The 15,011-nt window shown below is 47.1% G+C and overlaps 1 protein-coding gene across 5 annotated transcripts in view; it reads left to right on the top strand.

Moving 5' to 3' along the window:
- LOC308178425 (TBC1 domain family member 24-like) overlaps window positions 1–8,080 on the top strand; it is a 29,857-nt gene extending 21,777 nt beyond the window's left edge. For all 5 annotated transcript variants that reach the window (XM_080557027.1, XM_080557029.1, XM_080557031.1 and 2 more), the window contains 3 exons: window positions 1,247–1,342; window positions 1,768–2,002; window positions 3,357–8,080. In XM_080557027.1, the coding sequence (XP_080413153.1) occupies window positions 1,247–1,342; window positions 1,768–2,002; window positions 3,357–3,511 (486 nt within the window). In that variant the 3' untranslated portion in view covers window positions 3,512–8,080. The remainder of the gene's footprint in view (window positions 1–1,246; window positions 1,343–1,767; window positions 2,003–3,356) is intronic.
- The last annotated feature ends 6,931 nt before the right edge of the window (window positions 8,081–15,011 follow it).

The raw sequence follows: 15,011 nt of genomic DNA, 5'->3' as shown, positions 1-15,011 counted from the left end.
ACCTCATGCTACAGGTTATTTTGTAGTTCTGTACGCTGTTTCTGGCAGTCCCAGACTTACTCACATGCCAATGGCTTATATGATGCCCATTCTATCTAAAGGGAAGAAGGAAAGTACATAAGGCGTTATTTTGCTTCTTGTCTTGGAGTATGTTACAAAGTCTAGCTTTAAGTGATGCTGTTCTCATAGTACAGTTAGTTTCTTACTCAAAAAAAAAAAAAAAAGCACACACACAGTCCAAACAAAAAAAGGAGAAAAGTGGTAGGTCTTGTTTTGGTGGGGATTTTTTTTTTGCATGTTTGCTTTTGCCAAGTGACACATTTCTTTTTATTCCAATGTTCCTTTGCATTTTGGAAAGAGGAAAACTAGTCTTCTGTTTTTGCTGGCTCTCATGCATTCCATCATAGCAGATCAAACAGCATTCTAGGCTTTTTGTTTACTTCATGCACGTGCTTTTATCTATATAACAGAATTACTCTTCAGTACTTCCGTCGTAGGAGTTCTGTTTGTAATGCTGATGGAAGCTAAACAGCAAGTGTACCTTGAAATGATTCTGTTTAACCGTAGTTCTGAAAACATGCAGTATTGCTTTCATCTTATTCTTAGAGATTCATTGTTTGGTCTGCCTGCACTTGGCAGCGATGTTTGTTTCTGGTAGTGAGAAATTCTTCCAGTGTGAACAAGGGAGTCCGCAGAAGAACTCAGCCATGTAGGGCTGTTTTTCTTAATCAGAAGCTAGCAAGCCCCATGCTGTTCGAATAGGCTGCTTTAAATATCTGAGCTAGTTTAGAATTGACCTAACTAGACTGATTTTAACCTGCAGTTTGAAATGGAGAGAGAGAGCCCAAGACTACTATTTGCCAGCAAAAAAAAATTCAGCCAGAATTACTCATACTGTAACTTGTGGTGATACTGTTGCTTCGGGTGCCAAAATGAAGTACAAATCAGGATTTACAAGTCTGGAGTGATTTGTGTTTTGGTAGCTGGTATTATGTTAGAACACTTTTCCTTTAAGGCCTATGAGATGTAAAATAATTCATGAAACACTTGGTATTTGAAGGGTACTCTGTAGATTAAAGCATTTTAAATCTATATATAAGTACTTGTGCTGTCTTAATCCACTGTTCCAGAAAGTTTGAAAATTCAACTAAATAGAACCTTCAGTTCTGGACTCTGAAATGTTGGAGTCAGTTGGTTTAACGCGCTTCTTCAACGGAAAACCTCCTGCCCTTGCTGTTTGCGCTAGGTCTGCGGTGCTTATCTGTCAACTGACTGGAGCGAGCGGAGACGAGGCGGGAACAAGCTGAGTTTCTTTGGAACTGGGGAGTGCTTTGTATTTAGGGTGAGTAAAATTTTGTTGCTACACAGCAGTATGGCAAAACGCTGTACGGGTATAAGTAACTCATGCTTTCCTTCCAACTGAAGGGGCTGGATTTTATGCCCTGCTAGTTTCTAAGTCGACTGAGCTCTTAATGTTGAGTGGAGAAAGTTTTACTTCTTGATTTTGTGGTATGACTTTTATTTCCCCATGCACAGAGTATTTTCTAACAAGATATATAAAGGTAACATGGGAACCACCGCATCATTTCTTCAATCACCTAAAAGGCAAAGGCATAAAGAAAAATAACATCTGACCTAACACACAGTTTGGTCCAATCTTTGGTGCAGGTAGACTCTAAGGGGCTTGAATGTTGTTTTCTCTGCAGAACTTTCAGCATTGTGAGTGTTCACTAATTTAAAGTTTTGCTTTTCTCCTCACCTAAACAGCTACAACCAGAAGTAGAACGCTATGAGTGGGTAATCATAAAACACCCAGAACTGGCCACAAGTGGTTCTGAACCAGAAAATCACGTCTCACCAGCTTCCAGCACCCTTTCGTCCCGTAGCCTTCCATCAGACCCATCAGATCGCCTTTCTCCTTTCTTATCAGCTCGGCACTTCAACTTGCCTTCCAAAACAGCCTCCATGTTCATGGCTGGCAGCAGTGAATGCATCATTATAGGTAAGTCAGTATGAAAACTCGAGCATATATCCGACCAGTTCTTCCTATCAGCTTTAGGTGAGAGGGTCACCTGTGTTTACCATATATGCTTTTCAGTATTGCTACAGTTAGAGAGAAAAGTGGCCAAAACCTGATGTCATTACCCAACCAAACTTTCCATGGCAAAACTTAAACGCTGTGCATTTTAGAATAAGATCTTTGATAGCAAGTCATAGTTTTAAGCACAGCCATACCTTCATCCTGCCTAGTGATGAGAAATAGTTCTTGAAGAGGATCTTAGTTTATACTGAGGCTTTTGAATCACAAGGTAAAGTATAAAACATGTTCATTCTGCTGGAACTTTATCGTATCTGTGATGCTGCTGACTTTAGCAAAAACCTGCTTAGTAAGGTTATTGCTTAAGGGAGTTTACAAGCAACAGGTACAGCTGTAGTTTTTCTTTTCCCAAAAAGCTTCACTTGACGCTTGTTGAGACAGCAACTAGTCCAGTGATTTCTTCTGTACCATAAAATGTCTGCCAATTTCCCACTTAGCAACGTGTGCTCAAATCAACCACAAGTTGGACTGTTTAAGCTTCAGCTAGGCTAGTGAAAACTTGAGTGCATTTGTAACTGAATTGGAAATCACTTATATTGATGTATCACAGATAATTGAGATCTTTACTGTTCACTATAGGTAGTAATAAGAGAAACACAACCTTGGGCAGTAAATACATAAAAATGAAAGTTGTACACAATTCCAGGTGTAGACAAGGCTTTCTACCCTTTTGATTCTTCAGATGGCTTCTGTAACTATTCTTACACGGTTGCCCTATAAGCAGTAGGGAAATCCTTCTTTTTGTTTTCCTAACACATTTCTGTTTAAATCTGTTTCACTTTACTACATCTCTTGACTATAAGCTCTGTGAATATTGACATAGATCCACGGATAATCAAAATCCTGTTCACTTTGATGTGTTTTCTAATGATTAAGAATGCTAAGCCAATGCTGTTGCTTATGGATCTTGTTCTCCTCCCAGCTTTGTTTTTGATTGCTAGGTTTCTGCAGTTTTTCTTCACTGAGAGAAAATATGCAGTTGATAGCTTTCACGATTCTCCAGCAATGAAAAACAAGTCGTAAAGGCAGAGAGTTGAGTCAGTATTCTTGTTCTTACTGAATTGCATGAACTTAAAAAAACCAAAACACTTCTGATATTGTCATTTAAAAGCTATGCATTTGATCATAGCTGTTGTACCTGAAAATAGCAAGTAAATACCATTTAAAGCTTCCAATACTTAAGTTGTTTTCTTGTATAGCAGTTTCACATCCTAAGAAATGCAAAGACAGCTTTAAATTCGTCCTTGTCTCTTCACAGGAGGTGGTGATGGCCAGGCTCTTTATCTTGATGCAGACCTGAACCATGGAAGAACCAGCCACTGCAATACTTTCAATAATCAACCATTGTGTTCTGAAAGCTTCCAGATCTCTGTCTTGGAGGTGTGGGGCTTCAGGGACACCATGAATGGCTGACATGACTATCATTATTCAGACAGTTTTTCAGTTGTCTTAGGATTTCCAGGGAAAATTCTAATGCAGGAGCCTAGTTAGAACATAATTACCTGTGGGCACAGTGTTCCTTAATAATTACTAAGCAGTGCACTTGAATGCAGGGCTTAGTTGTTTACTTTTATTTAAGGCAAGTTAAAGTGAAGTGATGTACCTGATTAACTCCTTAGCTCATTACCTCTAGATATCAGATCTGGCTGGATTCAGGTGTTGATATTAGGTAAAAGTGAAAATGGAATGATTTCAAACCATCTTAAATGTATACAAATCAATATCGCAGGACAATTTTGCTGTTCAATGCAATTCCTCGGAGACACTGAGCTGCCTAAGGTGTACTGTAGAGCTGTGTGCCACTGGAACAAGTATCTGGCTTGAGCCAGTAATCTGAAATGTCCTTTCACAGGAATATTGGAGACCTCAGATTTGACAAAAGGCATAAAAAAGTTCATAAAGGCATGACAAAAGTTCATAAAATCATTGCCCTGCTGTAAACAGACATTGTGCAGACAAATCATGAGCTATTATCAGTACCATTTCATGAGAAAGTTCCTTTGAGAATTAAGGACTTTCATCACTGTGATTGCTAGTTAGCTTCCTCCTTGTACCTGAGCCCTTGATACATTCCAGTTGCATCTGTTTGAGGAGGCTGCCTCTGAAGAAGGCATCCAGACAGGACAATCATATCTCAGAGACTTGTTTCTTGTTTACATTTCTATTCCATATCAGTATAATAATTTCAGTCTGACTTGTGTTTCAGGCAGCTGAAAGCCTAAGATTATGTGCAGTGCTTAGACACTTCCATTTCTTTGTCTTTTGTGGAAGCTGAAATGAAGCTTTAAATCCGAGAATAATTGTGCTGATATCACTAAATGTTTGGGGAATTAAACATCGGTGTACAGAAGGTTAACGCGCTCTCCTGAAGTTAAATGGAGGAATGTGGGAGGGGAATCTTCTATGTAACGTTGTTCTGGGAGTGAACGAGTTTCCCAGGAGAACTCTAGGTGACACTGTTTTTCCACATCTTGAGTCTTCCCTGTGATGAGACTCTGAACAAGGTAATGTTCTTTTGCCATCTGTGGTTGGGTCAAGTGTGGTTGATGCAAAGAAGCTTTTGCTTATTCCTGAGAATTCAAGCGTGCAGTTCTGTTCTGCAAGCACACCTCATGCTCTGTGATCTCTGGAGGCAACTGCTGGCTGTCTTTATCTAAAACTGCCTGTATGTACTGCAGAGCCTCTCCCACATGAAGCACAAGCACATAAATATCAGTGGATAGTCCAGAGCGTGCCACAGAGTGTTCTCAAAACTTCAGCAAGAGATTCACTAGTAAGGTGATTTACTACTATGGCTGAAATGAAGGGAAAAGAGGAAGTGAGTTTTTTTTTCAGCTGTTCAATCTAAAAAACTCTATTGGAGTAGGGAAAATGTTGTTACTACTTAATCTTGAAGTTCATAAAGGGAAAAACTTAAAATTTTTAGTGGTAAAATCCCAGCTGGGCTGATCAGAATCATGTTAATATTCAGAGGTCACAGGTCAGTCAGGTTGATGTTGGCTTGTTTATCATGTCAGCAGTGAAGTATGTGTCTTGGTAGATTGTTGCCACTTGCAAAGTCAGTGAACAAACTTGGCAAAAATGTGAGTTCCTTCTTATGGTGCCATTTCGAATTTTTTTCAAAATAACCCCTTGAAATACTAGATTGCATATACAAATTTACGACATCTTTTGCACTGAGTGTACCTGCTATTAGATTATTTCTTACTGTTTGAGAGTAAGCACGGGTCCTCTTTCCCACTTAGCACTCAGTGAGTTTTGCCCGGCTGTTGATTCACGTACTGCCTGCTCTTTTCATGGGTTTACTGTAAGCTTGGTTGAACTGGAAGGGTTGATGTAATCAGTATTACTTATAGATATTGATGGGAAGGGGCTTGAACTTCTGGCTTTTTACAAACATTGGCTGATGCTGCCTTATTACTTTTTTTCAAAGCTGGCAGTATCATGTTGCACTCAGTAATATCCCACAAAGTTCCTCTGACAAAATAAAACACTTGGAAAATGTACCATGTTTAGTAGGATGTCTTGAGTGTAGGTGGGATTTGTTAGCTTTGTCCGTATCAACTCTCTTTTCAGCTTGCCTGTGAAGTGCCCTTGCAAGAAAATAATAGCATTAATTTTCAACTTGTCAAGTTTTTGGAAATTCCCTAGAGCTGCATTTTGGCAGGATTTGTGTGACTTCAGTATTACACTCCAAATGAATAGCTTTTATGTGCAAAATCTCTCCTGCAGCTGGTGGTGGTGATGTGACTTTTCTCTCTCCGTTCTTGCTGGATGCAACTATGTCAGTAAAACCCGAGTACTGTACCATGTCTTAAGTGACACTCTGTTCCTTTCCCTGGTCTGTTCTTAGCGCACTGATATTTGGGTGTTTGAAATCAGAAATTACTCGTAGTGGGTCAGAAATTTGTCAGAGCATATTAGTGTGAGAATTCAGGGACTGATGCTAAAAATCAGTGAGATTCAGACATCTGAGTCTCGAGTCCTTTTCATAAGTCAGTTCTAGGACTCAGCCCAGATTCCCTTATATCAAGTGAGAACAGCTTTTGGTCCCTCTGGTGAAGGATCACAGAAGCCCCCTTTTAGGTAGCTTATCTGGATGACCAACCAATCTTTCGCATGGGACTAAAGGTAGATCTTTTCTTCATTCTTAAAACAGCACACTGCATTGGGTGGCAGGACTCAGTGGTTGGCAGTGTCTTAACAGCTGCTCTGTCCGTGCATCAGCAGTTAGGGGAGGTGTGCTTGGAGCACACACTGCCCACAGAACAATTTGAACTGTGACTTGTACGAGTTTGCAAACCACATCAGAGTGTAGATGCCGTTTCAGACAGGTAGATGGGGTGCCAGGTGATCCTCCTTCTGCTGCCCAGTGATATTCTTACCAATCTTAAACCATTGCTGCAGTGTGTGCTTCTTTAGTCCTTGTAGCCACCTCCTCTTGCAGACATCCCGGAACACTACTGTATTGTTCTGAATTTGAATAACGTAAATAAACAAGAGGCTGCAATAATCTAGCAAGAGGAATTATACAAAGCTGTGTCATCTTCACCCATTCCTTTGATCCAGTAAAAATGAATGTTTCTTTTCAGGTGCAAATCCTCGTGTGTGCTTTTCATTGTTTGTGAGACATCTTAGAGGAATAGCATTGGGACTTGACTTACCAGTAGTGAAGAGGCTTTTCTCTTTCTGTGTAGTTAATGGTTGTTGCTAACCAAGTGTATGTCAAAGTCAGGTAATTAAGCCAACGGTTTGTTATGTTCCATGCAAAACTCTAGAGGTGGACTGCAAACAAACTGCTCTTGAAGAAAATGGGAGCAGTGGGCACCTTATCACAAGGTTAAAACTGTCCGAAGGTCCCCCAGCTGCAGACTGTTTTGATCGCGTTACAACTGACTGTTGGAGCGCCCTCCCTCGTGTCTGTAGTCCTGTTGGCAGCCAAGCACTAGTGTCACTTGATAAACTGTTCAGTGTGAAGCTGGAGAGCCGAAGGCTGTGCGTCAGCTACCACAGTTCTGCAAGAGCAGTTTGCTTTCCTGAGAAGCTGTTCTTGCTTTATGGTATTCTCATGAAGGCAGAAAAGACTAGAAACTCCTGACATTAGAAACTTGCATTTATTTCTAAGTGGCATTTAAGCTGTTGCCAGGCCACAGGAACTGTTTCCAGGTGCTAGACAGACGGGACAGCCTTCCTCTTGAGACCTTGAAGCTGTCCTTCCTACGCTTCGATACACTAACTTTTCTGATGAAGTATGTTGGGGGAGAGGGAAGGGGGAAAAAACTTGGATTTCCTCTGGGTTGAGGTAACTGAAAACAATAATAGTTGGAGGGGCAAGCAGTACTGATCTTTGAGGAGCTGAACCTTAGCGCCCACAGAGATCTGCGTTTAGTCATGGAGGGGTGGGCACATATCAATCAGCTCCTGTTTGTGTGCTCTGAAATTCTGCACCTTCTCCTTTGAACTGTGGCCTCGTTTCTGCGGGGCAGTGAGCTTCCTCTGCTGACGGCGCAGTCACCGTCGTGATGCCGATGCCACGGCGAGTGGGGGCCAAGAGCTCACCTGCAGCTGTGGCGCTGGAGGAGCTGAGCTGCTGCTGCTGACCCCCGGAGTCTGACCGTTAGATCCGAGTCTCAGGCACCCCTCTCTTCACCTGGGATGCCTTTCTGCCAGCCCTGCCGTTGTCCTGAGTGTTGTGCGGAACTCCTCATAGCTGAGACGAATGTGTGTGTTCTTTGGTGTGACGTTTTTGCTTCGGATGAGTGGGTGTGCTGCTGAACTGCTTTCTGCCCCGGTTGTTGGAATTGCTGCCCTGCATTGATGCTGGTTTTGTTACTGTGAAGAATCTTGCATTGTATTAAAAGGTGTTTGACTGTGGAAGCTACTGACTTTGTTCTTCAGCAGAGCTGTCTGTGGATTTTTCCTTGTTGTAGACCTCAGAGCAAGCAATATGGTAAAACTGAGAAATAAACCTTTGAGCGTGTATTCTCTCGTGTGAACTCTTCACAGTGATGGAGCCTGGCGCAGTGAATATGCGGTTTCTGACTGGCTTTGGAGCTTTCACAATGCTTGCAACAAGATCGGGTGCCGGACTGACTGGGGAAAAACTTCGGTTGGCAAATTCTGAAATGAGCAGCCTTCCCTTGGCTGAGGCTGAAGTGTGGTGTGTCCCAGCCCAGCTTGTGTAAAAATGAAGTTTAGAGGTGTCTTCTGCTCACCAGCAGCTGACTCAGGCCAACCCATAACGCACAGAAACCAACTTTGCAACTCGAGGAGAGTTATAACGCAGGTATGTTTATTGCAGCGCTGGGTGCAAGGGGGATCGCTCCTCCTAGCTTGCGCACCAAGGGTTACTACCAGGGTGCTTATATTGATGGAATATATACATACTCATTTCACTTCCCCCTAAATTTCTTGCATATTCATTAGGTATCAGAAGAATCATTAACGTAGGTAGAGTCCTCGGGTTGTCATCCAGCGTACTCTGGTGGTCTTTTGATGAAGGCCAGAAGTCTTTCTCACTGCTAAACTTCTGACCCTTCCTCTCATTTACAGACTTCAGCAGTCCAAGCCAGTTTTTGTTGGTTCTATCATCTGTGTGCAGGAGGTCTTCCCTTACCTTTTAGGGTCGTCCCGTTGATATTCCCTACCTCAGTCCTGTCCTTGTGGTTGATTTAAAATATCCGTGTTGGCTAAAACTTGCAAAATCAGCATTGGGTGACTTCTCTAGATCTGCCACAGTTCTACAGTTAACCCTTTAGCATCTATTTCTTACTTCACCACCAGCACTGCTCCATCCTCTGCATGTGAACAGTGTCATTGACTTAACTACAGTCCCGCAGCATCTAGGTCTGCCGCGCTCTCTCTGGAGGCTGCACCTTCCTGGTGACAGCATAGAGGTGACTTAGCAGCAGGCAGGCAGCTTGATCAGGGAATTGCTTGTTTAAAACCAGTATTTTTCCCTTGATGGCTTGGTTTTAACCTGGATCTCTTCCCTCCCGGTGTCCCTGATAACAGAGCAGTTGCTTTTTGACATGGTTGAAAGAAGTGCTTCTAGTTAGGAGTGCTGGTTTAAACAAATTTTCCTGTTGCTCTAAGCCAGGTCTTCAGCAGTGCCTTAATCGTTAAGACTTGTGGGAACTCCAGCAACTTATTGGTAGAGTTGGAGGATGTCAAGGTATTTTATGAGCAAAGTGTCTTTGCAAACTCCCTGCAGGGGAAAAAAGCTGTTTGAACTTCAAGTGAAATTCCCCTAAAAGGCTGGGGTTTTAAGTGAAATCACTTGTCAGGTAGGAGTTAAAAAGGAAAAAAAAAAAAAAAGAACATGGAAACACCCACATACAGTAGCAGAGGAGGTCCCCAAGAGCAAAGCTGTGCTCTGAGGTGATGCAATGTGGAAAGGAGGGCTTGCTGAGCTTGCAGAAACAATTTGGGTTGTTCACGCCTGCTCTCTGCGCTGCAGTGTCGGTGGTTTGTTGCAAAGAAAGCCTGTGGCCACTAGAGGTTCCCCTTCGACTCATCACGTAGGAAAAACTGGTTCCTTCTCCCTGCGTTACACACAACTAATTTTACATGCCAGAAGTCCCAGAATTTAGTAAATGGAGATTACAGGAGTCTTTTTTTAAAAAAAAAAAAAAAAAAAAAGACGCAGGAGCAGGGCAAATGGGTGTGAGGCAGGCTTTCTCCAGATAAACGTGATTTCCAAAAGTGAGCTTAGCATTAAATACCGTAAATCACAATTTTTACAACTCCATTATAGACCTTAGGCTTCATACCAAAAGTGCTCAGTAGAAGGAAAGTGCAACTGAGGGAACTTAGAGCTGAGCGATGTGGGCTCGTGGTTTAAACTTCGCAGCTACTTTAACCTATGCAGCCTTGCACCTGAAAGGGGAATTAAATGCTTGATGCATCAGATGGTGGGAGCTCTTTATCATACCTGGAGGGCTCGATGGTGTGGAAGTTGTGGGTGGTATCTCACGGGAACGGTAGTTTGCATCCCGAAGTTGGAGGAGCCTTTCCTCCTGGAAAACGAAGGCTGTCCTCTGTCTTGCAGCGGTGCTGCCTTGTGAGAAGAGCGCGATGCCTGCCAGCTCTGCCTTTCTTCTGGATTTTGTACACACTACGTGTACTGTAATCATGGCACAGGTATCTGCTTCCTTGGGAGATATTTTGCAGCCAGCTGATGGCACAAGAGCACTTCTGGCAAAGAGTGAACGTGAAAGCTTTCATACTTTTTAAAGCACCCTGCTGGGTATTTCCATCCCTGCCTTGCTGCCGCCCTCCCCAAGCGCTGCTTTTGGTTGCACTTCCTCTGCGTGAGTAGCTGGGAGGGTTGTGATCTGGCCACTTGGCCACGGTCTGCCGTCTTAGGCTGCTTCTGACTCTGTTTTCAGACCGTGCAATGGGCTGCCCAGTGAAACTGAACATGGACTTCAGCTGGGCGATGTTGGAGAGAATTCGGCCTCTGTTTTGTTTCTCTTGTGCAAATGTAGATAAGGCTTCGGGACTGTCCACGCTGTCACAACCTGGATGCATGCCTCCCTATTGCTGACTCAGCTCCAGTTCTCTGTTTGCTTGGTGATTCACCTCCTTTTTATGGTTGAGTTTTCCTCCCAAAGTCAGTGGCTGTGCCCTCCATCTGCCATTGACTGATTTTCTGCCTGGTCTTGCAGCCCTTCCGATCTCTCACGGCTGCAAGGTGTAAAGAGCCAGCTTGGAAAAACTCTGTGGCAGAGTGCAAATCCAGTGTGCCAACAACCATGCCTCATCCTCCCCGCCTGCAGGAGTCCTTCTCTGTGCCATAAACAGAAGTCTAAATTTTTGACCTATGCTTGTCCCAGACCAAGTAGCACCAGCGTGGGCTCCACCGCTCGGCAGAGCGAGCTGGCCACGACTGGTGCTGTCTTGCTGGTGGTGGCTGGGCCGCAGAGTGTTTCTCTTCACGCTGTGAAATCCTGCTTCCTTCAAGGCCTCTGGGTTAATGTGAAGACCCACTTCTGCCCCTCACATTGGGAAGCTCCTTGCTGTGCTGTAAAGACTACCCTAGGCGGTCAGTTCCTTTACAGAACCGGTGTGTGTGGGCTGCTGTACCAAGCTTTTCTTCTGCAGGGGGCTGAGCATACTGTGTTTTAGTGGACTTCTCTTGCTGGGGCTCTGATTCAAGCCCAACAAAGACCACCAACTGCGTTTGGTTGCTCACTATGAATCTTGCAGAGCAACAGTTAGTCCAGCCTTCTTGAAGGGAGATTTAGGGCTAAAACTTCCAGCGTTTGTCGTCTGGCAGCTGTTTGCTGGGCTGTGTAGGAGCATACGTCCAGCCCAGTGTTTTGTCCCTTGAGCTCCTGCGTGCTGAACCGTGTGCGCTCCGTGGGGACGGTCCTTGGCAGCACGGGGGCAGTTCTGCCTGCCCAGGCAGCACAAGGTTGGGAGCTGGGGGGGTCTCGCAGAGACACGATGTCCCAACGCCCGGAGCTGTGGCAGGCAGCTGATGGCCATGGAGGCAGGGTTGGGGGTGTCTGCACAGCCCCTCCTCTCCCCCCAGCACCCAGAGCTCTTCCATGTGCTCCGCGCAAGCGGTGCGGCACCAGCAGCTGCTGCCTGCCCTCACTGGGGTATGCGGACACAGCCCTTGGGGGACGCTGGAGGAGGGCACTCCGGGCTTCCCTGCTCTCCCCACAGCCAGAGCACCGCTGAGCTTTTCCCATGGCCCAGGCGAACGGCCACAGCATGGTGCAGCCCTGGCTGGGCAGCACAGAGCTCGCCAGTTAGCTGCCTTCAGGCAAAACCAGAGGAAAACTGACTTAGCCATTCCAGGGTGACAGAAATACTCACTGACTTACACTGTGCTTTGAAGGATCTGCCCCTTTTTTTTTCTTTTTTTTTTTTTTTACCAGCTGCCATAGCCAATCTGCTATGTTTTGCTTTCTCTTAAGTTGCTGGGTAATCAGTCAGGGCTCCTAAGTAGCAGTGTGATCTTCTGCTCCTCTGGGGTACATAAAGGAAAAGCGTCCTTCAAGGAGCTTCGCTTGCACCATGGGGTCAGGGGTATGCACATGGGTTAGTTCCCCATTCAGGAATTGTTGACTCCAGAAGCAGCAGTTTACCTTCAAGCACTGTAGGACTCTGCTAGGTTATAATTCTCAGTGGTTTTGAGTGTGTGAGTCTTCTTGGGACAGCTTCCTTTGCTAATGAGCAATGTGATTGTGTACAGAAATTGCAGAAGTAGAAACCACAGGGGGAATAACTGGCTAGCAGAGGAAATTTGATGAACACGAGTTCGACGCAGCCGGGGGGGGGTTGGTATGGGCAAGTATGGGAGGTTTCCAAAGAAGAGGCAAAGCCCCTCTCCTCCCATGATGGTTGCCATGCTCACATTTAGTACTCCAACAGTTTTGGAGCTGCTCAAACTAGACATTTTCTCCTGGTTGCCAGCCTGTGTTTGGGAAGGGAGCTGTTCCGCTCCTTTGGCTGGTGGCAGTAGGCGGTAACCCAAGCCTACGTCCTGTCCGTGGGGGCCTCCAGCCAGTGCCTGCTCCCACTCCTGGGCTGCCCTAAGGAGCTATACGTGAAGAAAGAAGAACATCTGGGACAGGCCAAAGGAAAAAGGAAGGGCAGGGGCTCGGCATGTAAGTCAATGTAAACAAGTTCCTTTGGCCTGAATTGTGTCTCATGACTTCTGCTGCCATTCCTCTCTGGTGCAGCCAGAACCTGCTTGCAGGGGCTGGATCTGTGTTTCCTAGTACACAAGACATGGGTCTGTTCTCAGCAGCATCGGCACCAGCCAGTTCTTGTTCCTGCCCTTACACTGTTTTGTGTTTTTTTCAGGCAAAGGATGTGTGTAAGGGCTTAATGTTTAATCTGCATCCTGCTAGCCAAAAGGACTCGCAAAGGTTAAAGGAACCCGGGAGCTTGCTGCGCAAGGCCCTTGTCCTTCCCAGCATCCGGGCGCCTCCAGGCTGGCCGTGCAGAGCTGGCCAGGCCTGAGATCTTCAGGAGGAGCGCAGGGATGTGAAATCTTGGCACTTGCCGGGGCTGCTGAAAGGCATGGGATGAGCGATCACCGCCCGGGAGAAACAGGAAATTCTGATGGTCCGGGCACCGCTGCTGCAGACGTGGCCCAGGCAGAGCGGGCGCTGCCACAGCACCGCCTGTCCCCCTGCAGTGGCAGCACCCCTGTGCCCGCCGTGTCTGGGCAGGGGCTCCCCAGGCTTCGTCCCAGCCCGAGGTGGGGCCACAGCCTCGTCCCTCCCCGGGGCTGCGGGACCCTGCCTGGTCTGCGTGGGCTCTGCTGGCGCCGGGGCCTCTCCAGGTTCTCTCTCTGTGTGGCAGCTCTCCTGCGGACGTGGGGAGGGGAGGGCTGCTTGCCAGGAGGACAGGCGCATCCCCGGGACTGAGAAATCGTGCGTGTGCCTGGCGTCTGCATCAGTGAGCGTGGCTGATTCACACGGAGGCACTCTGAGCTGGGGAGCTATTCCTGACCTGCCCATGTGAGCCTGGCTGTGTCAGCTGAGGGGAAAAAAGCTCGCTGGGGAAGAAACGGAAAATCTCCCTGTGGAAGAAACCTCCCCTTGCCTCTGTGCCCCTTCCCCTGCTCCGATCCAGCTGTGTGCGAGGGGCGCAGCGGGAGGGCCGAGTGCCAGGGGGAGGCTGGAGGAGGAACCAAACTCAGCTTTGCCTCCGAGCAGTCGAGGGGTGACTGCAGCTTTCCAGGGCTGACCTTAGCCAAGGGGCTCGGCTCGAAGGGCAGCCCCTCGTGCTGCTGGGCGGTGCCGGCAGGGACCACCAGGCCCCTCTCCCACCCAGGGCTGAGAGGACGAGCTCAGAGCGGCGCCAGGCTCCTGGCGAAGCCCTTGCAGGCCGATACCAGCACCCTCGCCCGCGGTGCTGAGCTGCTCGCCTGGCGGGTGTTTGGGGGGCTCCGGCCTGCCCCGTGGCACCGCAGGCGCTGCTCCCTGGCTGCCTCCCGTCGGGGGCATTTCCCTCCCTCTGCCAGAAGAGACAAAGGAGTCACAAAGCTGGGTTTGTTCCCATTTCATAAACCCCAATGCACCTGAAGCCCCGCACATCTATTTCAAACGTTAACAGTATTGCTGCACAAAATCAGCTGCTTTTAATGCTCCACATATGCTGCCCTTTAATTTCTGCACTGCGCTTAGGGGATAAAAAGGGGAGTACAGGGAGGAAGTGAGGGTTTCCATGCACGTCCCGTATTTCCACTGAGTCTCCTCTAACTCTTCCCCTTTTCTGGACAGATATCCCCGTGTGATCTTTTGTCATCCACAAGTGGCTTTGCCCTTTTCATCCACATTTCCTGAACTTTGCTATCAGCTGTGTCTTCTTGAAATGGCAGCGGTGAATGCAGCGATGCTTTTCCTCCCTGAGCAAAGAGCCCAAATCTGATAACTCCCTACAGCTCTAAGGCAAGCTGTGCCTGCTGGACCCACGCTGAAACATCCTGGGCTGCAGCAGAGGGCTGGGTTTTGGAAACCCTGGCGTTAGCCGGAGCCAGAGCCATTGCTTTGGTGGCATTGGCGAGGTGAGCACATCCTGCTGATCCCCTTGGCACAGGGTAATTTCTACCAAACGTTATTTCTTGGGCGTTTCTCCCTTGAGGGCTCCCACCACCAGTCCTGGCTGCAGCCGGACTCTGCCACATCCGAGCTTGAGGTGCCCCTGGCTGCTCGTGTCCCGCGTGGCTGAGGATGGGCGCTGGCAGAGGAGACCCCAGCCCAGGCAGAAGTGGGACCGCGAGCATTGGAAGCGCTCCTCCTCCCGTGCCTTCTGGAGCAGCTCCGTGGGCACGGGGGTGCTGCTCTGAGCAGCTGAGACAAGCAGCTGCAGCTCGTCCCTGCGGTTAGCGAACCGTCCTCCCAGCACCCTGACGGCGCTCTGCGCGGGGTGCTGGAGGACAGGAACT

Source organism: Anser brachyrhynchus (genome assembly GCF_964034855.1).
Source record: "Anser brachyrhynchus genome assembly, chromosome: 15".
Taxonomy (NCBI): domain Eukaryota; kingdom Metazoa; phylum Chordata; class Aves; order Anseriformes; family Anatidae; genus Anser; species Anser brachyrhynchus.
The sequence above is the reverse complement of the archived record's forward strand: the minus strand, read 5'-3'. Positions and strand labels throughout refer to the sequence as shown.